The 23,361-nt window shown below is 41.2% G+C and overlaps 2 protein-coding genes across 13 annotated transcripts in view; one reads left to right on the forward strand and one right to left on the reverse strand.

Annotated features, from left to right (window-relative positions):
• The window catches only part of pign (phosphatidylinositol glycan anchor biosynthesis, class N), a 125,843-nt gene extending 122,730 nt beyond the window's left edge, over positions 1–3,113 (reverse strand). For 3 of the 6 annotated variants that reach the window (XR_005942665.1, XM_041184938.1, XM_041184934.1), the window contains exon 1: positions 1,630–2,054. Coding sequence is in view for 3 of the 6 variants with exons in the window: in XM_041184938.1 (XP_041040872.1) it covers positions 1,630–1,694 (65 nt within the window). In the remaining 3 variants the exon portion in view is untranslated. Of the gene's footprint in view, positions 1–1,625; positions 2,055–2,889 lie in introns of those variants that run through there. The other 3 variants (XM_041184940.1, XM_041184936.1, XM_041184935.1) reach the window with 2 other exon arrangements.
• Positions 2,054–23,361, forward strand: part of relch (RAB11 binding and LisH domain, coiled-coil and HEAT repeat containing) — a 102,057-nt gene continuing 80,749 nt past the window's right edge. For all 7 annotated transcript variants that reach the window (XR_005942662.1, XR_005942663.1, XM_041184929.1 and 4 more), the window contains exons 1-2: positions 2,054–2,476; positions 18,656–18,745. Coding sequence is in view for 5 of the 7 variants with exons in the window: in XM_041184929.1 (XP_041040863.1) it covers positions 2,062–2,476; positions 18,656–18,745 (505 nt within the window). In the remaining 2 variants the exon portion in view is untranslated. The remainder of the gene's footprint in view (positions 2,477–18,655; positions 18,746–23,361) is intronic.

Genomic DNA, 23,361 nt, shown 5'->3' on the forward strand with positions numbered 1-23,361 from the left:
GGCAAGCTCCCAAAACACTCAAGAAGCTTGACACCATCCAGGACAAAGCAGCCCGGTTGCTTGGCACCACATCCACAAACATTCATTCCCTCCACCACTGACACACAGTGGCAGCAGTGTGTACCATCTACAAGTTGCACTGCAGGAATTCACCAAGGCTCCTTAGATGGCAACTTCCAAACCCACGACCACTACCATCTAGAAGGACAAGGGCAGCAGAATCATGGGAACACCATCACCTGGAAGTTCCCCTCCAAGTCACTAACCATCCTGACTTGGAAATATATCGCCATTCCTTCATTGCCGCTGGGTCAAAATCCTGGAACTCCCTTCCTAATAGCCCTGTGGGTGTACCTACACCACATGGACTGTGGCTGTTCAAGAAGGCAGCTCACCACCACCTTCTCAAGGGTAATTAGGGATAGGCAATAAATGCTGGCCCAGCCAGTGAAGCCCACATCCCGTGAATGAATAAAAGAAAAACTTTCAAATCATTTGGAAAAGAAAGCTCAATATTATCATAAAGTGAAATAAGACTGACTTTGTAATAAAAGCATCTATAATGTAAAAATTAAATACATTTTCTGTATGCAATACTTGTCCCTAATTTCTCAGAAACAAAAGAAAGCCCAGATTGTTATTGTTCCCTCTCACTTGATCTAATCTTAATTATGTTATTCTGACAAATGTGATTTTCAATTTTTTTTTATGCGTTCCTGGGATGTGGGCATCGCTGGATGGCCAGTATTTATTGCCCATCTTTAATTGCCCTTGAAAATGCCATCTTGAGCTGCCTTCTTGAACCGCTGCAGTCCCTGTGGTGTAGGTACTCCCACAGTGCTGTTAGGGATAGAGTTCCAGGATTTTGACCCAGCAACAGTGAAGGAACAGTGATGTATTTCCAAGCCAGGATGGCGTTTGGTTTAGAGGGGAACTTCCCGTGCTGGTGTTCCCATATGTCTGCTGCCCTTGTCCTTCGAATTGATAGTGATTGTGGGTTTGGAAGGTGCTGTTGAAGGAGGCTTGGTGGATTACTGCAGTGCACCTTGTAGATGGTACACACTGCTGCTACTGTGTGTCAATGGTGGAGGAAGCGAATGTTGAAGGTGGTGGATGGGGTGCCAATCAAGCGGGCTACTTTTTCCTGAATGGTGTCGAGCTTCCTAAGTGTTGTCGGAGCTGCAATCATCCAGGCAAATGGAGAGTTTTCCATCACAGATCTGCTTCCATTGCCCTTTCAGAGAGTGAATACCAGATCACAAAAACTCACCACATTAAAAAAGTGTTTCCCATGTCACCTCTGGATCTTTTGCCAATCAACTTAAACCTATGCACTCTGATTATACCGACAGTCTGCTGCTGGAAACAGTTTCCCCTTTACTTACTATGACTTTGCACACTTCTATTAAATCTTCTCTTAGCTGTTTGATCTCCATACAGAAGACATTGTGCAGTAACCTTCCAAAAGGAGGGAACATTTGACCAGGCAGATACCTGGTCAAATTCTGGGGCTAACCTAGAAACAAACTGACACCCTTAGTAAAGTTATTTCAAAGTTAGATCCAGAAACGCACATCCAAGTTATTTAAAAACAAAGTACACTTATTTCTGAATGGTAAACTTACCTGCCTGATCAGGGGGGTGTCAATGATCTCGTTACAAAACATTGACATCTGCCAGCTGCGAAAGTTCATTCAGACCCTCCAAGAATCCTCACTGCGCTTGCGCGATAACACTCATGTCTAACCTTTGACCCGCAGTGTTGAGCTATTCAACGGCTTTTACAGATAAAATGAATTTTAAAAACATTTTTGTAAATAAAAAAGAGTTATCGCCTCAACTTCTGGAACTAATATGGCTATATGTGGTATATAATAAAGCTTGCATAGGCGGGAGCCTGATTGACTGCATGACCCTGATCTTTATTGGTTAAGGAGACTGTCAGTCATATGACGTTACCGGGCTTCCTGTCCAGTCAGCGGTTTAGGGGGTGGGTGAGGATGGGGCGGGGTTTATGGAGGAAATTATCGCGAGATTAAAACCAGGAAGACGAGAAGTAAGATGGCGGCGTCTAGTGTTAATCCGTTCCTCAGTGACTCGGATGAAGAATCCGACAGAAAATCGCGGAAAATCAAGGAGGTCGGCGCCCCGGGCCCGCCGACTCCCGCCGCACACGTTCACTCGCTGCCCCTGTCGCCTCAGCAAGAGGCGGGCTACGGTTTCAGCGGCGGCGGGGCGAGGGAGACGGCGGCCGGGCTGCCGCTGGGGGCAGAACTGCCTCGCGTTCCCCTGGATACCATCGCGGCCCAGCTGCTGCGGGACCAGTACATCCTCACCGCCCTGGAGTTCCACACCGAGCTGCAGGAGGCCGGCAGGGAGCTGCCCCGGCTCCGCGATTACTTCTCCAACCCCGGCAACTTCGAGAGGCACACGTCCACCCCCCCTAAGGACCTGGCTCCCGCCCCCGGGCAACTCAGTGAGTGGCACAGGCGGCACCTGTACAGGGCTGGTGACAGGGAGGGGGACAGGGAGGCAAACTCAGAAGTGAAAGCGGAATGTCATTCATCTTAAGTCGATAAAGAGACTTGGGGTGGTGGGAAAGAGAGAGAGAGGTTTGCGGGAGTTTGACACCAAGGGTGCGTTTTATTTGTAAGGAATAGAATTCGAGAACGATTTGCTCTTGAAGGGGTGGGAATAAACCGCTTTGGGTCATCTGTAGGGGTTAATGATGCCCGTTGTGGGGAGAAAAGCATCAGTATGGGAGCGAGGGAAAGACCTGAGCGTCACAGGAGAGGAAGTTAGGGAACTGCAGACAATAATATACAAGCGCAGTTATATCGCCTTATAGTATGTAAGATCATTAGAATTCTCATTTATGGTATCACTTACTTTTTCGTATTGGCTATATAATCTTGGATATATGCACTGAGAGGTGTAGTGCGAGTTATGTTTCACTTGGTGTTTGTAGGTTATTTGGCTTCTTGCGTGATAGTAATGCTCGGCGGCTGTAACGTGTTTGTTTTGTGTCAAAATTTCGGTGTGACACTACCTAATGTGTTACATTATGTAGTATGTTCTACATGACCACAAGGCAGGTTTGGATGAAGGCTTAAAAACAAAAAAACTGCGGATGCTGGAAATCCAAAACAAAAACAAAAACAGAATTACCTGGAAAAACTCAGCAGGTCTGGCAGCATTGGCGGAGAAGAAAAGAGTTGACGTTTCGAGTCCTCGTGACCCTTCGACAGAACTTCTGTCGAAGGGTCATGAGGACTCGAAACGTCAACTCTTTTCTTCTCCGCCGATGCTGCCAGACTTGGATGAAGGCTGCCTGTTTGGCTATTTGATTCTGCTCTCCCTGGCCTGCTGTTTTGCATCACAGCATCTAACTCTTCCTTATACAAATTCATTGCCTTGGCATTAGCTGGTGTCCTATCAGTCTGCTTTAACTGCTGGATTATGTCTGTGTTATATTCACAGTGCATGTTTTTTTAAAAAACCTGTTTCTTCATTTTCTTGTATTTTTAAATCTGCATACTGTTGACACCAACTTTACATCTCCATCACCACCTCTTAACTCCCCTGTTTGTAAATTATCGGGCTGTTTGTCCTACATACAGAACTGCACGAGAAGAAAACCCTTCTTCAGTTAAATATCAGACGGATTGAAGTCATTGTTTTCAGTGCCCAATCAAATGTCCATTCCCTGGCCCTGAATTCCCCCCTGCTCTCTGACAACTGTCTGAGACTTAACCAGACCAATGTCATAACCAAGCTCTGAAGAAGGGTCATACGAACTCAACGTTAACTCTGTTTCTCTCTCCATGGATGCTGCTGGATCTGCTGAGTTTTTTCAGTATTTTCTGGTTTTGTTTCAGATTATTGGCATCCGCAGTACTTTGCTTTTACTGATGTCATATTTTACCCTGACATGAGCTTCCAACTATATATCTGTGCCACCACTAAGGCTGCCTATTTCCATTTCTGTAATATCACTTGACTCTATCCCTGCCTCAGCATATCATTGCTGAAACCTTTATCGATGCCGTTGTTACCTCCAGACTTGATTCTTCCAGCTCATTCCAGGCCATCTTTCATCCATAAACTCTGCCCATCTCCTAACTCGCACCAAATCCTGTTTACCCATTGCTCTTGTGCTCACTGACCTACACAGGCCCCCAATAAAGAAAGGCCTGGCTTTTAAAATCCTCGCCCTTGTTTTCAGGTCCCTCTATGCTTCACCCCTCCCTATCTCTGTAATCTCCTCCAACCACATAGCCCTCCTAGTTAACTGCTCTGGAATTCTGGCTTCCTGAGCATTCCCAATTTTAATCATTCCATTATTGGTGATCTTGCCTTCAGCTGCCTGCGCCTTAACCTCTGGAATTCCTTTCATAAACCTTTTCACCTCTCTTTCTCCTCTCCTTAAAACCTACCTTTTTAACCAAGCTTTTGGTCATTTGCCTTAATATCTGTGTTTTGGTGTAAATCTTTAATGTACTCCAATTGTGAAGCGCCATGAGGGGTTTTATCATGTTAAAGGTGCTGCATAATTACAGGTTGTGTTGCTGCAGCAGCTAAACATTACCCACCCTTGATTTCTTTTGCTATTTGTATTAACATCCTGTGTTGTCAGTATCGATAGATCATATTGTGCATGTTGTTAGCAGATGGAAGTATGGGCTGTGTGAAAATTGCCCAGTTGGTTTTGTAATAAAATTAGCGTTGTATAATACATTCTGAATCATCGTCAAACCTCTTGCTTTTGGGCATAGAGGAGAGAATGCAATAAACTGGATCTCTGTTTGCTTGAATACTTATGCTCCACTAAGATTAAGATCCAGTTTAATTTTTTTATTTGTATATCATTAGGGTAGGGTTGGTTGCTGCTCCAGTGTCTGCTGATAGGAGGGGAGTTTTTTGAGACTTTCGGCTGAGGTACAATAGCAAAGTGTCTGTTTTGGAACCAGAATGTCTGCTCAGCTGAACGGTCCTAATAGCACAGGACATAACTGAGTATCTTGCTTAATGGTTCTTCCTTATTTCATTCCGAGTATCTTGAAAGTTTTTAAAAAGTACTAGTTTAATTTCAGTGCTTTAATTCTAGGATTTTTAAAATAATTATCTAACCTGATGAATCGTGACTAAAAGTTTCCTGAGTCTCATAATCTAATTGTTTAAAATCTATCTACTCTAAATAGCCTTTTTGTACTCCCCTTTAAACATATATCATGCCTCCTGTTCTGTTCAGTAGTATATCTGCTGCTGTAGAAGTAACTATCATGTACTAAATGTTATTTGTAATAAACATAATGACTTTAAGGTTTCAGCCTCATCTCAGGAGTAGCATTCACATCAAGTCAAAAAGTTTTAGGTTCAAGGCCCCTCACGTGAAAAACTAGTTGACATTGTAGTCCAATGCTTCACTGGGGTACTGTCTTTCAGGTGCAGTGTTAAAATGAGGTCCTGCCTGCTCCATCGGAGTGGATGCAAGTGATCCCAAGATGGTCTTTGATGAAGAGCATTGAATTTCTCCTAATGTCCTAGATAGTATTTATCTCAACCAGCACTACAGAAAAACATTGGTGGGATCTAGTGTGCAAATCGCCCCACACGTTTGTCAGTGTTACGAAATTGACTGCATTTTGTTATCTAAGAGCCTATGAAGCAGTTTGGGGCAGCATAAGACATGTAAAATGCTATATAAATGCAAGTTCTTTCTTTGTTCCTTACACTAAGAAGTAAAGTTTGCATGATATTAATCAACGTAGTGAATGGTAACTATACGAGTCCTTTGCTTGGACTCCAAACAATTTCAAGCACAGAAAACTCGCCCAGGATATGGTTCTAAGCTGAAGAATATTTTTGCATGACAAAATGGTATCGCTGCAAATCAGTTTTTGTTTCACGCACTGCAGCTGTAGTGTAATTGATGAACCTGTACTATACGGGAATGAAACACAAGAGTGTTGAAGCCTTCACACCTGACTTACGCTCTGCATTTAGCATTGAGGCAAGGTGGCTTGCACTTCACATTGATTCTCTAAATCTGTGGTATGTGAATGCATCATAATTCCTATGCAGTAAAAATAAGTTGGGCAGTTTGCAGCAAGCATTGACTTCTGTTGAGATATAAGGAACGTTTTCCTGGATCACCATGTTGCTACAGTTGCAATGTGTTTGACAAGGAGTGTTATGGGAATAGAGAGGGAGTGAAAATCAATGTTTCATGGAAGGCACTTCCAAATGTCTTGTCATCTTCCCAGAACAATTAAATAGCTGTTCCAAATGGAGATCTCTCTATTTGGTGCAAGTCTGTAACATCCTCCTGCAGATCTGCCTTCCCAAGAACTCTTGATTACAAAAACTCACTTGGCTAATGAGCTGATCTCAGCAGTGATGTGACTGAGGATCAACGCTATTGCCTGGTTGCCTATCCTGGTGCTCAAAATAAGCCAAAGACTAAACTAACAGACACTGAAGTTGTTTGAGCAGGTGGTATGATTCAAAAATTAATGAAAAATTGCTAGCATATCCATAAAACAAAGTTTGTTTACTAAATTAAAACTGTTAGCTTGATACTGGAATATTGTGCATATTAAATGCAAGTTTAAAGTGTGGGCATTCCATTAATGCTTTTTACCTCCAAAATGTTTTTTTTTAAAGGCTCCATAAAATGTATTGGGAGCAATTGGATATTTTCATCTAAAGACACAACGTCTTGGAAATAATGTATCTTTTTTCTGTCCCATTCTGGATAGCTATCAAGAAAGAAGGGTTGAATCAAATTTCTAGATTTTGCAGACAGCTTGAGATAAATGTTACTTTCCTTGACTGGAAGGCTTTTCCATTCTGCTATTCAAATACATTGCAGTGTTGTATAGCTGCATCTACCAACTCCAATCAGAAACAGAAATACCTGGAAAAACTCAGCAGGTCTGGCAGCATCGGCGGAGAAGAGCACAGTTGACATTTCGAGTCCTCGTGACTCTTCAACAGAACTAAGTAAAAGTAGGAAAGGGGTGAAATATAAGCTGGTTTAAAGGGGGGGAGGGGGTGGTTTGTTGGGACAAGCAGCCAGTGATAGGTGGAGATAACCAAAAGCTGTCACAGACAAAAGAACAAAGAGGTGTTGGAGGTGGTGATATTGTCTAAAGGAATGTGCTAATTAAGAGTAGAAAACAGGACAGATAAGGTACAGATAGCTCTAGTGGGGGTGGAAATACATTTAAAAATAATGGAAATAGGTGGGAAAAGAAAAATCTATATAAATTATTGGGAAAAACAAAAAGGAGGGGGTAGAAACGGGAAGGGGATGGGGATGGAGGAGAGAGTTCAAGATCGAAAATTGTTGAACTCAATATTCAGTCCGGAAGGCTGTAAAGCGCCTAATCGGAAGATGAGGTGCTGTTCCTCCAGTTTGCGTTGAGCTTCACAGGAACAATGCAGCAAGCCAAGGATAGACATGTGGGCAAGAGAGCAGGGTGGAGTGTTGAAATGGCAAGCGACAGGGAGGTCTGGGTGATGCTTGCGGACAGACCGAAGGTGTTCTGCAAAGCGGTCACCCAGTCTGCGTTTGATCTCTGCAATGTAGAGGAAACTGCATTGGGAGCAACGAATGCAGTAGACTAAGTTGAGGGAAGTGCAAGTGAAATGCTGCTTCACTTGTTTGGGCCCTTGGACGGTGAGGACAGAGGAAGTGAAGGGGCAGGTGTTGCATCTTCTGTGGTTGCATGGGGAGGTGCCGTGAGAGGGGGTTGAGGAGATGGGGTGATGGAGGAGTGGACCAGAGTGTCCCAGAGGGAACGATCCCTATGGAATGCCGCAGAGGTGGGGTGAAGGGAAGATGTGTTTGGTGGTGGCATCATGCTGGAGTTGGTGGAAATGGCAGAGGATGATCCTTTGAATGCGGAGGCTTGTGTGGTGATAAGTGAGGACAAGGGGGACCCTATCATGTTTCTGGGAGGGAGGAGAAGGCATGAGGGCGGATGCGCAGGAGATGGGCCGGACACGGTTGAGGGCCCTGTCGACTACCATGGGTGGAAAACCTCGGTTAAGGAAGAAGGAGGACATGTCAGAGGAACTGTTTTTGAAGGTAGCATCATCAGAACAGATGTGACGGAGGCAAAGGAACTGAGAGAATGGGATGGAGTCCTTACAGGAAGCAGGGTGTGAGGAGCTGTAGTCAAGGTAGCTGTGGGAGTCGGTAGGCTTCTAATGGATATTGGTGGACAGTCTATCACCAGAAATTGAGACAGAGGTCAAGGAAGGGAAGGGAAGTTTCAGAGATGGACCATGTGAAAATGATGGAGGGGTGGAGATTGGAAGCAAAATTATTAAATTTTTCCAGGTCCAAATGAGAGCATGAAGCAGCACCGAAGTAATCATTGATGTATCGCAGAAAGAGTTGCGGGAGGGGGCCAGAGTAGGACTGGAACAAGTAATGTTCCACATACCCCATAAAGAGACAGGCATAGCTGGGGCCCATGTAGGTACCCATAGCCACACCTTTTATTTGGAGGAAGTGAGAGGAGTTAAAGGAGAAATTGTTCAGTGTGAGAACAAGTTCAGCCAGACGGAGGAGAGTAGTAGTGGATGGGGATTGTTCGGGCCTTTGTTCGAGGAAGAAGCAGAGAGCCCTCAGACCATCCTGGTGGGGGATGGAGGTGTAGAGGGATTGGACGTCCATGGTGAAGGGGAGGCGGTTGGGGCCAGGGAACTGGAAATTGTTGATGTGACATAAGGTGTCAGAGGAATCGTGGATGTAGGTGGGAAGGGACTGGACGAGGGGAGAGAGAAGGGAGTCAAGATAGGGAGAAATGAGTTCCATGGGGCAGGAAGAGGCTGACACGATCAGTCTGCCGGAATCAGATCAGTCTTTTTCGTTGTTACAGCATTAATTTTTTTTCCTATCACAACTTTTCCCTTTGAATTTCCCCTTTTAAATCTTCCTCTGAAGCCACTGATACACGTTTGGTTGTTATTCTGTCAGCAGTGGTGACACACGTGTGGCGTCTTATATGGTTAATTAATTTGCATCCCGATTCTGAGCTTGAGCAATTGGTGAGGGGAAGCATCACAGATGAGTCAAACCTTGTCCTCACTTAGACCAGCAGCTGGCAAGTTATGAGGAGGAGCAAGTGCTTTGGATCGTAACACAAAACTCAACTGGCTCAACAATAGAGGGAAGGGACTATGTGGCTGGCTTTTAATGGCCTTAGTTGCTCTGTGGTCAACAATTATTGCCTCCTCAATATTACTCACATCCCAAGAACTAAGGTTAACTGGTTCAGTTTGAGTTTCATTTTTGAGTATTTTGAGATTCCTACATTTGTGACAGCGTTGCGGTACTTCACCTTGAAGGAATATAGATCCTAATCATCAAACTCTTCAGGTGTTCACATTAGGCAGAGTACTCATCGTACTCGGCCATTCCATGTTTGCAAAACTGAGAACATAATGCCTGATATTAGATATGATTCTGCGATTGGGCAGCGCTTGCTAAACAATCTTGAATGCACTAAGAATTGGACTAACAACCAATTTAAGATTATCAGTCGAGCTTGCAATGTAACTCACTTGTGCTTGCTATGTTCATATGCAGGGACCTATCCTCCACAGGCAAAAGGAATATGCTCAGACATTGGACCTTTGTTTTGAATTAAACAAAAGCATTGGGGGCAATAGTTCGCTGTTGCATTCACCATGGCTACACATGACCAATTAGAGCTGACTTGCCAGCGAATCAGCAGCTTATTCTAATGCAGTTTAAATTGTCGCTCCTTTTAAAATTTGGCATTCATGCATCTGTCTTGATGAGTATGAGACACAAAGCTTCAACATCATGTCTCTCTTTGCCCAGCAAGACTCAAGCTCTGTACTACCAAATGACATTGTTGTCTATAGATTTACCTAGATAATGTCATTCATTGCTCTAGGCCAGAGACATTTACCAAAAAGATTACTACTTTTTTTTTTTAGAAATTATCAATTGATTATATTTTAACAATCCAAATGTTGGAAAAGTCGCTGCTCAGATTTAGATTACTTTGATCTCAATTCATGATTTCCACAAAACATTGACACGCTCTCTATTCCCAGAACATTCCTTTTCCATAATGTGTATACAAATTATGAACAGTGCGTAAAAATTGCCATAATGATGTTCTCGTTCCACATGGATGGCAACAAACTGGCAGCTATTGACCTGAAAGTCTCATCACTGAGCCTGAATTTTCTTGTACCGTGTTTAAAATAATGCCACCATTCTGGTTGCATACATGTGAAGCTGAGGGATCTAAAAATGGAGTTTTCACTTCATTTAGATAGTATGTGAGAATTGAAATAACCGTATCCTACTGGGGAAGAGCTATTGCATTCCTCAATCTCAGGTGAGCTCACTGTGGTAGAGATTTCATACTTGAGCGAGAACCAAGCCTGTGTTTCAAATCAAAAAACTGTAAACCATTTACAGCATCAAAGCATTTAAGGTTATGATATGAGGGGAATAGCTTTTACCTTTGTTTACATTTGCTTCATTTGGCAAAAGTAGGGCTTCACTTTGGGAGGCATGGTTTAGTTGGAGTGATTCTCATTCAACTTTACAAAATCTCTCTTCTTTGCATGTACCTCGTCGTGTTGTTTCTATTTTACTTGCATAGGCAGACAATGTTGCTTTGGCAACGCGAAGGTTGCTGGGAAACTAACGGAAGGTAGTCTGCAATTGCTTCCAACTGCAGTGCCTCAGAATTTAACAGATGTCACACTTGATTCTTCAATTATCGTGCTTACATAATAGAATTTAAATACCATTGAGTGATGAAACGCAAGTTCACATCAATGATTCTCTGCACTCTGCGTCAGGTCATAACCATACCACTGTGTGAATAGTAGCACAGAGACTGCGTGCTTCTGCACATGGAGTCAAAAATTGGATAAGCAGTCACCCCAGACTAATCCCTTTTACCTCCTTGAGGTTAGCTAACAAGTGGCATTGGTAGGGAATGCAAAGTAGATATCCGTGTTGCTGCTTTGATCAGAATCGATGAGGCGTAGACTTGAGGAAAGGAAATGTAGAAAAACCTTAGAGAAGTATTGAAGATGACAAATATTGTGAGGGACAGGTTAAAAATGTCAGATTCCCACAAGAGTACATTACTTCAGATCTTCTTTTACTGCATTTTTTAAGATGCAGTGTGAATGGCATTAGAAGCAATGTCCAGCACAAACTAAACTTAATTGAATGTCAATTCATTTAAGTATCATTTCCCTCAGTGCATGACTGCCACTTTCGGCGCAAAGGTGAAAACTAGTTTTTAGGATCAGCCGTAATTATAATTTTTTGTTTTTCCTTGCAGTCCATAAGACCATAAGACGTAGGAGCAGAAGTAGGCCATTTGGCCCATCGAGTCTGCTCCGCCATTCAATGAGATCATGGCTGACCTGATAATCCTCAACTCCACTTTCCTGCTTTTTTCCCATAACCCTTGATTCCCTTACTTATAGTAAGGATATGGGAATTAAAATGACTCGTATCCTAACAGGGAAGAGCGATTGCATTCATCTGTCTACCTCAGCCTTGAATATACTTAACGACCCAGCCTCTACAACCCTCTGCGGTAAAGAATTCCACAGAATCACCACCCTTGGAGAAGAAATTTCTCCCCATCTCAGTTTTAAATGGGTGACCCTTTACTCTGAGATTATGCCCTCTGGTCTTAGACTCTCCCACAAGGGGAAACAACCTCTCAGCATCTCCCCTGTCAAGCCCCCTAAAAATCTTATGTTTCAATAAAGTCACCTCTCATTCTTCTAAACTCCAATGAGTACAGGCCCAACCTACTCAACCTCTCATAAGAAAATCCCTCCATACCCGGGATCAACCTAGTGAACCTTCTCTGGACTGCCTCCAATGCCAATATATCTTTCCTTAGATAAGGGGACCAAAACAGTTCAGTATTCTAGGTGTGGTCTAACTAGTGCCTTGTATAGTTTTAGCAAGACTTCCCTATTTTTATACCCCATTCCCTTTGAAATAAAGGCCAACATCTCATTTGCCTTCCCTATTACCTGCTGAACTTATGTGCTAGCTTTTGGTGATTCATGCATGAGGACCCCCAAGTCCCTCTGTGTTGCCGCTTTCTGCAATCTTTCTCCATTTTAGCTCCTCTATTCTTCTGCCAAAGCGCATAGCCTCACATTTTCCCACGTTATATTCCATCTGCCAAGTTTTTGTCCACTCACTTAACCTGCCTATATCCCTCTGTGGATGCTTTTTGTCATCCTCAACCCTTGTCTACACACCTATTTTTGTTTCATCTGCAAACTTGGCGATAGTACATTCACTTCCCTCATCCAAGCCATTCAATATATATTGTAAATAATTGTGGCCCCAGCACTGATCCCTGTGGCATTGCACTAGCTACAGGTTGCCATCCTAAAAAAGCCCCCCCCCCCCCAGTTTATCCCAACTCTCTGTCTTCTGTTAGTTAACCAATCCTCTATCCATGCTAATATACTACCCCTAACATCTTGGGCTCTTATCCTATTAAGTAGCCTTATGTGCAGTACCTTATTGAACACCTTTTGGAATTCCAAATATATTACGTCTACTGGTTCCCCTTTATCTATCTTGCTTGTTACCTCAAAGAATTCTAATAAATTTGTCAGGCATGATTTCCCCTTCATGAAGCCATGCTGACTCTGCTTGATTATATTATGTATGTTTAAATGCTCTGCTATTACATCCTTTATAATAGACTCTTAACATTTTCCAAATGATGGATGTTAAGCTAACTGGCCTACTACCTGTTTTTTGCCTCCCTCCCTTATTGAATTAAGGTATTACATTGGTAGTTTTCCAATCCTCTGGGACTTTTCCAGAATCTAAGGATTCTTGGAAGATTACTACCAGTGTATCCGCTATTTCTGTGGCTACTTCCTTTAATATCCTAGGATGCAACCCATCAGGTCCAGGGGACTTGTCAGCCTTTAGCCCCATTAGTTTCCTTAGTACTTTTTCTCTAGTGATGGTTATTGTATTTATTTCCTCCCCTACTTTTGCTCATTGATTTTTTTAGTATTTTTGGAATGCTAGTAGGGTGTCTTCTACAGTGAAGATTGATGCAAAGTATTTATTCAACACCTCTGCCATTTCCTGGTTCCCCATTATTATTTCCACAGCCTCATTCTCTAAGGAGCCTTTGTTCACTTTGGCCCCTCTCTTGCTTTTTATATATTTAAAGAAGCTCTTACTGTCTGTTTTTATATTACTTGCTAATTTACCCTCAAAGTTTATTTTCACCTTTTTTTTTTCTTTTGGTCATCTTTTGTTGGTTTTTAAAATTTTCCCAATCCTCTGGCTTACCACTAATTTTTGCCACATTGTATGTTTTTTTCTTTCAATTTGATACTATTCTTAACTTCATTGATTATCCTAGAATCCTTCTTCCTCACTGGGATACATCTTTATTGTGAGTCATGAACTATTTTCTCAAACGTCTATCATTGTTTATCAACCATCTTTTCTGCTAAACGCCTTTCCCAGCCAACTCTGCCCTCATTCCTTTATAATTACCTTTAAGTTTAGCACAGTTTTTTCCGACCCAAGTTTCTCTCACACAACATGGTAGAATTTAGCATACAGTTTATGGTCACTGTTTCCTAGGGGATCTTTTACTCTGAGATCATTTATTAAACCTGCCTCAGATCCAAAATAGCCTGACCCCTGATTGGATCCACAAATATTATTCTAGGAAACTGTCCCAAATACACTATAAATTCTTCCTCATGGCTACCTTTGCCAGTTTGATTTTCTCAGTCTACATGAAGATTAATGTCACCCATGATTAATGTACTGCCTTTTTTACATTCCTTCATTATCTCCTGATTTATTCTCTGTCCTACAGTATAGCTACTGTCAGGGGGCCTATAGACTACTCCCACCAGCGTCTTCTTCCCCTTGTTATTTCTTACCTCCATCCATATGGATTTTACATCTTCCGATCCAAGATCATTTCTTGCTATCGTATTTATTCCATCTCATACTAACAAAGCTACCCCACAACCCTTTCTTTCCTGTCTGTCCTTTCAAAAATCACATATCCCTGAATATTTAGTTCCTAGTTTTGATCTCCTTGTAACCATGTCTCCATAATAGCTATAAGATCATACCATTAACCTCTATTTGTGCCGTTAATTCATTTATTTGTTCTGAATACTACGTGTATTTAAGTAAAGAGCCATTAATTTTGCCTTTTTACCATTTTTTCCCCGTTTGACCCTATTTGCTGCTTGTGTACTCTGTCTCTTCCTGTCACATCCTAGGTAGCTGCCCTGCAATGATGCCATATTCTTTTGCTTTGTAAACCTACGGATCCCCTCTCCAGAACCATCCATAGTCATCCAGTTGAAGGATGTTGGCACTTGGAAAGGTCAGGTGTAATATAACCAGTTGCCATTTTTCCCATTCCAGCAATGTGTCTCAGCCCCAGACTCTAAAGATAACCCCTTACTGTACCAATAAGGCATCTATTCATTCCCTACACCTTCATTCTTGTTTGATTACCAACTAATGCTAAATCAAGAATAATTCAGTGCTGTTAACCCGCTGCCATTAGGAATTTCATTCAAACTTCTTTCACAAGGTCTCTTAAAGCCTTTCACCCCCTCTGTCTGGGTGGATTTAGACCTAGTACGAGAAGCATTTTGCCAATATTCAACACAATATGCTCTACCTAGCTCCACTGAACTGCTGTAATAGCACTCTTTACATTGAGATATCTTCCATGAACTTACACTGAGAAGGAAAAAGCAGCGCAGTCCAAACAGGAGGCAAAATATGGCTATGATGCTAAAGGGTCAGGTGAAGTGAAGGCTTTTGAAAGTGTTGAGTATGGTGGAAAACTGGGTGGATGCTCCAAAGAACAGGATTAAGTGATGAATAGCAGACATGTAGCGAGGGGCACAGAATAATAATATTTGATCTACTGTATTCGCTGCTCCCAATGCGGTCGTTTCTACATTAGGGAAGTTAAATGCAGACTGGGTAACCTCTTTGCGGAATACCTTCAATCATTCGCAAGCACGACCCAGACCTTCCTGTCACTTGCCATTTCAACTCGCCATCTTGCATTTGTCATGAAGCTATTAATGTATTTAATATTATTGGAAAATATTTTTCTTTTAAAATAGAGGTTTATTCTGTGGATGTCTTAATTGGATTAAAGCAGCTAGTCTGGATGCTTTGTGTACTAGTTTTGATAAGAAAGATAGCGTGTATTTGCATTTTTTGAATAGAGAATTCAAGAAGTGGGGTTAAAACTGAAGCCTTTCTAGCAGATACCAAGCAATATGTTTTTATATTACTAATAAAATTGGTACTATGAAAGGGGCTTTATTGTCAGAAGAGGCTGGTGATACTATGAGAATTTACATTCAGTGGGCGATGGTAGGTATAACTTCAGTTTTCGGGTGTGCAGAAGAGGCAATGTGAGATCAAAAGGCAGCTGTAAGCCTCCAACTACCTCCAAGCAACCAAAGTGAAAAGAGCCTCATTTTGAATTTGTACGGTGAAAATACTTTGTCTGGTGTCTGGTTAAGTACATGGGTTGCTGCCTTAATGGAGATTAGTTTGGGAATTTTTAAGAGTTATGATAGTAGTAATTTGTAGCATGTGTATATATATTTTAACCTGTGTAAATTAATAAAAGGTTTCATTTAGTTTAATGTAAAACTGGTAGTCTGATTCCTGAAATTAGAGTCACATCTCAAACATAACGCTTAAAATGATAGGTTATGACAGTTATTTAAAGTTTCCCTCTGGGATTTTTAAATAACTCAGCTTTACCAACTGCATCGATCATAACACTTTCATGCCCACATGTCCGTCCTTGGCCTGCTGCAATGTTCCAGTGAAGCTCAACGCAAACTGGAAGAACAGCACCTCATCTTCCGATTAGGCACTTTACAGCCTTCCGGACTTAACATTGAGTTCAACAACTTCAGGCCATGAGCGCTCTCCTTCCTCGTGACCCCTTATTTTAATTTTTAAAAATTTATTTGTTTGTTTGTTTTATCCTTTCTCCCAATACCCAGTCCCCCACAGGGCCATCTGCCACGTGTTTTTATGTTTTACTTTCACAGAGCACTGACCCTTTGTCTGCTGTTAACACCTTCTGCTATCTTATCTTTATTGCAATAAACTCAGACTATTTGGACACATCTATGGCATTTACCTTTGTCTTGTGTCTATGCGATCTTTGTCAGTCTCTCCTTTGCTATCACCTCTCCTTGATCTTCTATCCTGCTCCACTCCCTTTTGAACAGTATAAAATCCATCACATTTCTACTTCTCTTTAGCTCTGAAGAAGAGCCACATAGACTCAGGATGTTAACTGTTACTCTCTCCATGGATGCTGCCAGACCTGCTGAGTTTTACCGGCATTTTCTGGTTTTATTTCAGATTTCCAGCATCCGCAGTATTTCGCTTTTATCTGAGTCAGTAATGTATGTAGGGACAGTAATATAGGACAAGGTCATGCAAGGATAAACATTTTGAATTCAATAAGTTGGGCATGTGGAGCTTGGTGGAGGGAATAATATTTGTGTATGTAAAGTAGGTAGAGTTGTGGGCTGTGGCATTTAAAATTAGTTGTAGATTATACAGGCTAGGAGCTTAGGACTTGAAGTAAAGTTTTCAGCCCCTTGAGCCTGTTGCGCTATGCTGTTAGATCATGGCTGACCTATACCTCAACACTATTAACCTGTTGTTTCTCCATATCCCTTGATACTCTTATCTAAGAAACTCAATTTCCCCCATTCTTCAACATTTTTCTTTATTCATTCACAGGATGTGAATGTTGCTGGCAAGGCCAGCATTTGTTCCCCACCTCTAATTGCCTTTGAAACTGAGTCGCCTACTCGGTCATTTCAAGGGGCATTTTGAGGGGGCACTACTCTGGATTACCATTACTCCTGTATGAAAGATGATTCCTGATTTCACTCCTAACTGGCTGAGCTCTAATTTCAAGATTATGCCCCTTGACTCTGGATTCCCACACCAAAAGAAGTATTTCTCTCTACCCTTTCAAATCCCTTTATCATTTTAAGTACCTCTGTGAAGTAACCCAGCCTCATCTAAACTCTAGTACGGACCAACGCAATGTAATGTGTCCTCGTAATTTAGTTCCCTGAAGCCCAGTATCATTTCCTGAGGTGTGGTGCCCAAAGCTGACTGCAGCACTCCAAGTAGGGTCTGACCTGGGCTCTAAATTACCACTATTGTATTCCCTTGAGGTAAAGACCTTTTTGATTGTTTCTAATAACTCGTGTATGAGGACACTTGCATAGAATATACAGCACAGAAACAGGCTATTAGACCCAAATAGTCTGAGTTTATACTCAACATCAATATCCTCCCATTCTGCCTGTTTCACCTTAGCCTTTCAGCGTATCTTTCTATTCCCCTTTCTTCTCTCTTCATCTATTTTCCTTTTAGACACATCTATGGCATTTACCTCAACCCCTTCCTGTGGTGGTGAGTTCCACATTCTAATCATGCTCTGAGCAAAGAAATTTCTCCTCACTTCCTCATTGAATTTACTAGTTAATACTCTGTATGTATGGTCCTTCACTTTGGACTCTTCCACAATTGGAAACATTCTCATCACATCAAGTCTGTCTGACCCATTCATAATTTTAAGGACCTCTTTCGGGCACTAAATCTTCTCTTTTCCACAGAGAAAAGTGCCAATATGTTCAATCATTCCTGATGCCTGTAATCGCTCAGCACTGCTATCATCCTTACAAGTCTATTTTCTCCATTCCTAACATTCCTTTGTTCCTATACAGATCTCATCATTAAGAAAATATTCTGATTTATTTTTCTTCGATTTTAAATAAATGAATAGATCATACAGCCCTACATTGAACTTACTCTCGTTGCTATTCTAGTTCTCTTGTTACAAAGGCTAGTGTTCCATTAGCCTTTTTGATTATGTATTTTTATACCTGACTGTAATTTAGTGATCTGTGTACATGGACCCCACGTACCTAGCTGTTCAGCATTTTCTTTTATCAATACTCTGATCTATCCTTAGGCTCAATTGAACATTTACCAGCATTGAATACCACTTTCAGCAGTTTTCCCCATTCTCTTAACCTATCACTTTGGCATTCCCAAAAAGCCATGGGAAATTGACTGATATCTTACAAATTAGACTGATGCCTCATATTTTCTGAATAATGAGCGACTGCTCATTTCTACCTCAGGATAAAATATAATGGTGTAATTGAGACGATTGTAAAAGGTTATGCTCTCTCATTAAATTGGAGATAGCTATAGTTCTCGGTATTGTGCCAAAAACGGATTCAAGTCCTGTCATCCTGATGTTGATAACTGTTCTCTGATCGTACAAAGTGCACAGACTTTCAAAACCTGAAAATAGTTAGCAAGTGAATGGAGCTTTGTGAATCCTCTCATGTATAAATTGCAGCTACGAGTGTAATTTGCCGCTTGTGCTTCCTAGTCACAGACCAAGAATATGGTATAACAGCATCCTGAAAGCAGGTTGCAAGGTCACAGGTGCACTTGGAGAATTGGATAAATGAAATAATGTGAGCATAAAGTTTAACTCCCGTATTCTTTTCTTGGTAGATCGAGCTGGCAGTATAAGCACCTTAGATTCTTTGGAATTTGCTCGGTATTCTGATGATGGAAATCGGGAGACTGATGAACGGGTGGCAGGTAAGCATCATTTCAAGTCTTGGCATAAACTTATACAACATATTGCTGATCGTGTCTTCAGATTCTTGGTAAATGTGAAACTTCTGTGATTAAATCCTGTTTAGGCTGACAAATCTCTTACTTTTGCGCGTTTTGTTCTGATGTTTCGTAAAGGTATTTCTATTTGATTGCAAGTTAAGCAAATTGTGTCGAACGTACCTTCCCACCACCACCTCCACCCTCAAATTGCACCAACCTCTTTCAATGCCATAAAGAGGGTTGCTATTCATAAAACTAATCTTGAAAGTTTCTCTTTGCTTTTCATTTAGCACTGCAGTTAGAGTTTAAAACTAAAAGTAAGCCACATGAGCTGATCGCTTGATTGCACAGTTTTGAATTTCAGTTTCAACTGAAGTTTGCCATTGGGTTGTCCTTAACCAGCAATGTTTGGTCTGAAGAAGGGGAACTGGCTGATGGGCCTTTCAGTCTCCAGCCTCGTTTCCTTTGGTTGAACCATAAATAACATTTGGATGTGTGGATAGGGCAAGGTAGGAAAATTTCAAAGATAAAGATTTAGTGCCACAGAGTGCATCTTATTAAAACATGTTTGTTTGCTGCAGGACATTTTAGCAAAGGTCCACTCCAAATGTAGCGTAAATTTTATATAGTGGCTGCCAAATAATCGCATTACAGAGAAAGTAAACCGTGGCACTGTAACACTGGTATGAAAGAATGCTTGACAAAGCTTAATATCAGAATTGTATTCGGCTCTGAAAAGATGAAGCACATTTTGTACAGTCTAAAATGCAGTATATTCAACTTAAAATTTGACATTGGAATTCAGTGTTCAAATGAAGTGTAGTCCCATTTTAACATGTGCAGGAATAATTGGAAACAGCTATTCACATGTTGAGCAAGAAATAATATTCCTGCACTGCATGCAGTTTTGAGAATTTATTGAAGTGTCTGGCTCTTTATATGATTTAGCAGGGTTGCTAAATTGTGCAGTTTACACATTAAGATAACTCCGTGTCTGGCTACAGTTAAGTGCTGCTCTGTTCCTTTGAGACGTCAAATTATGTAGCGTTTAATGGCAGCATGACTGGAGATCAACGAGTGTGGTATTGGTTTTTGAGAACATCATGACTGATCTTATGTTTTATTTGCTGAATGACGTAAATGAGGATCTGTCCAGCCAAAGATTGTGTTTTTTATCAAGTGATGGCTTCTATTTTGACTGGAAGAGAAGAATGAGACATTCTGTTTCTCTTAATTTGCTTTTCTGGCTTTCCAATTGGCACTGGAATTTCTGCTGGTGTTATCTTACAATTAAAAAGGCAAATACTTTCTCCCTGATTTGGTGTTATTTTACCCACCACGGCACTCTGCTGCCTCAGTCAGCTTCCAATTCAGCGCAAAACACTGGCTTCCTTTGGAAATGAAACAGTTTCTGGCCTGTTTCCATAATGAACCATTCCAGTGTCTAATAGAAGCCTGGATGATGAGTTTTCATCATGGGAAATTACACTACCAGAACTGAGAGATTTTCCAAACAGGGCAGAGATATCTTTGTCTGTAACTTAAAGAAAAAGGCCACCTTTGACAGGACGCAACCTTTTTTTTGTCTTCTCGTCCCAATCCCAGCTCCAGTCTGCCTGTATTTTAAATATTTGTACATAGGATAAAACTGTTCAAGAAATACAACTTGATTAACCTTCTGAGCAGAGAAAATTTAAAGAGACTCCAGATATCTTGATGTGCCTTACTATGGAGCAGGTATAAGAATGAATTACCAGCTGATAGTGTATGCATCACTGGTGTTGACTGTCTATGGATCCTATTAACTCTTTCGAATACAAACCCGTTTCCATCTGTTTCAGATGAAGTTACATTGTTTCATAGTTTGCCATTGTGAGATTTGAACTCCTGATACTCTTTTGAGTAAACCTGTTTCCATCTGTTTCAGATGAAGTTACATTGTTTCATAGTTTGCCATTGTGAGATTTGAACTCTTGATCTTGGGGTTGCAAGCCCAGTACCATAACCACTTGGCTATTCAGGCCAAGCTTATGGATCCTGTTAACATTGACTTCTCTAGCTGCAGCCCTCATTGATAAGCCCCTCCTTGATAAGTTGCTAAATGAAGCGTGTCATTGGTGAATCTGCACAGTTGATAGCTATTATACTCTATTATTTCTCAACCAAAGTTAAGGCCAACATTTTGCATCAAATTACCTGGTGCTCCATAATCTCTCTGTAACGTTAATGATATGTTCAGTAGAAGGATGCAATAACTCATATTAGGACTTTCAATATATTTGCTTCATTATTTAAATTAGAACTCAACTGTAACATATAAGAGCTTACACAATTGCTAAGTGAAACTGAAGACCTTTTCACAGCTCCAAGTATGTACTGCAAATGGGTTATCATTGGATAGAATTTTCTCAGGGTTTTACTTGGAAGTATTATTCCTCCAAATTGAAATGAGAATTTTTGGATTGACCTTGCCCTCCAGGGTAAATTACAGTTAAAGTACTTGACCTTTTATGCTGTGAGGTACCTACACTAGCATCCTGAGTTCCTAACGTGAGTGTCTCGTGCAGCTGGCTGCAACTCTGAGGTAAGCCTGCAGAGATTTTCCCAAGTCCATCAACCAGAGGACTTTATCTTTAACCCAATTTTGGGACTGCAGACCTTTAGTGAATCCAAACAACTTTTTGGATTGCAGCCAACCACCTGAAACCCAGTCCATCTGGAGTCAGCAGTGCTAGTACAGGTCGTGTGTAGCGTAAAATCAAGCCAGATTGCTTACAGTGGTTCCAGGAGAGCCTCAATGCTGGGATGATGGCAGGAAAGCAGCTAAACAGCAGTTGGATTTGGAAACAAAGTGAGGCAGGCCACAGTCAAGTGGGAAAGTGGGAAGTGTTGAAGCCGATACTAGCGCTGGTCATCAGAACAGTCTTGCCGGCTGAACTGTTCCATTTGATTGTTGAGGACAGCAGAGGAGAGAAGATGCAAGGAAGATGGGATTTGATGTGCACTTTAAATAGCCAGTAAATCGTGTACTAATGAAAGTTTTGATGGTAATATACTTTCCATAAAATGCTTTCTGCTTTAACCCTGTTTATTGCTTATAGAAGATTTTCTGGGGCGGGGTGATGGTTTACTGCAAATTGTGCAACTGAAGGCCATTGATTTCTAAGTGATCTGTAATTGAAGATATGAATCTTTGGTTCACAAATGTACCACAGCCATGCTTGAAGAAGCGCTTGTAGTTAAAGGCATGTTTATGTTTGTTTATATTTAACTATCAGTACAAATAAGATCAGCTCTTTTTTTGTAAATATTTTTCCAAGAGGTAGGAACTACATGTTAGCCAGTCTTAAACTCCTGTACTTCTGCTGAGCTTTGAACAGTCCTGGTTCCTATTGCAAATATATACTTTTCAAGTGTGGCATGCTGTAAAATACTTGTACTGAGCAGCCATTAAAGTGAATACCAAGCACAGGTATATTGTCGAGAAATTGGAAAGTTGCATAAGCTATACTGCAGACCTGACATTTGAAACATTTTCTTATGGTTTGAATTCATTTTGGGCAATCTATAATAAACACGTGAGCTATCATTGTGAATCTAAACCAATCCACAGAAAAGATACATGTTTATAGCTCATAATTAATAATTAGCGGTGCAGTTTGTACTTGTTCACTGGCTGAAATAAAGATCAACATAATATATTGTAACTTAAGTGACTAGTACTTTATTCTGAGGTCTCTTTAAAACGCTTGCCATTAAGCATTGTGTTTACTAATAGAGTAGTAAACTTTAAAAATGTGCAGCCGAGCAAGATCTATTTTACATGTGAATAGCTGAAAGCAGGCTGGTGGCTCCATGTTTAAACCAGCAACATGTCCATGAAGGTGCTACATCTGTGTACTTATACCTGCCTCAGCATTCGTCAGTGTTGAGTTGTTGCTATAACCTGATCTCTATACGATCCCTTTCTGTTTCACCAGTATTATGTTCCTGCGTGCTTGTAGTCTATTGGTGCCGAACCTTGCTGTTTACAACATGCTGCCGCATCTGTGAAATTCTTTCCATTTCCATCCATTTGAATTAATTGTTCTGCACTGTTGATCTGCATTATTGGGAAAAGTAGTCAAATCCTGAATGGACTTTTTTTAAAAAAAAATTTCTCTCCTTCAGCATTGTAGTTTGATAAAATTATGTACTACTAGAATAAGCTCCAGGCATAATAGTTCTTGGCTTCATCACTGGAAGCAAAGCAGCAGTAGTTGACCAACGGCATTCTCTTGTTCCGGCACGGAACCCCTTCCAATCAAGGAGCAGCTGCCCCTCCCATTGCTTCCACACAGCAGCGTAGCTGAGTTGGGGCTTGAGTGAAGAAAGGGGAATAGTACAGCACAGTTTCTCAAATATACTGCATTGCCATTACTAATAAATTGAATTTCTTTGAATCTCTACGATTTGGTCTAATTTTTCAATTCCAACCTAAACTGGTGGAAGACCAGCTACAAATCTGCTAATTGAATGATTTTCTTGGAAGGGCTTGCTTAGCATCATAAAACCATTTCGAAGTTGCTGTTCAGTTGATGCATGTAAGTTTTAGATCA

Source organism: Carcharodon carcharias, chromosome 3 (assembly GCF_017639515.1).
Source record: "Carcharodon carcharias isolate sCarCar2 chromosome 3, sCarCar2.pri, whole genome shotgun sequence".
NCBI classification, from domain to species: domain Eukaryota; kingdom Metazoa; phylum Chordata; class Chondrichthyes; order Lamniformes; family Lamnidae; genus Carcharodon; species Carcharodon carcharias.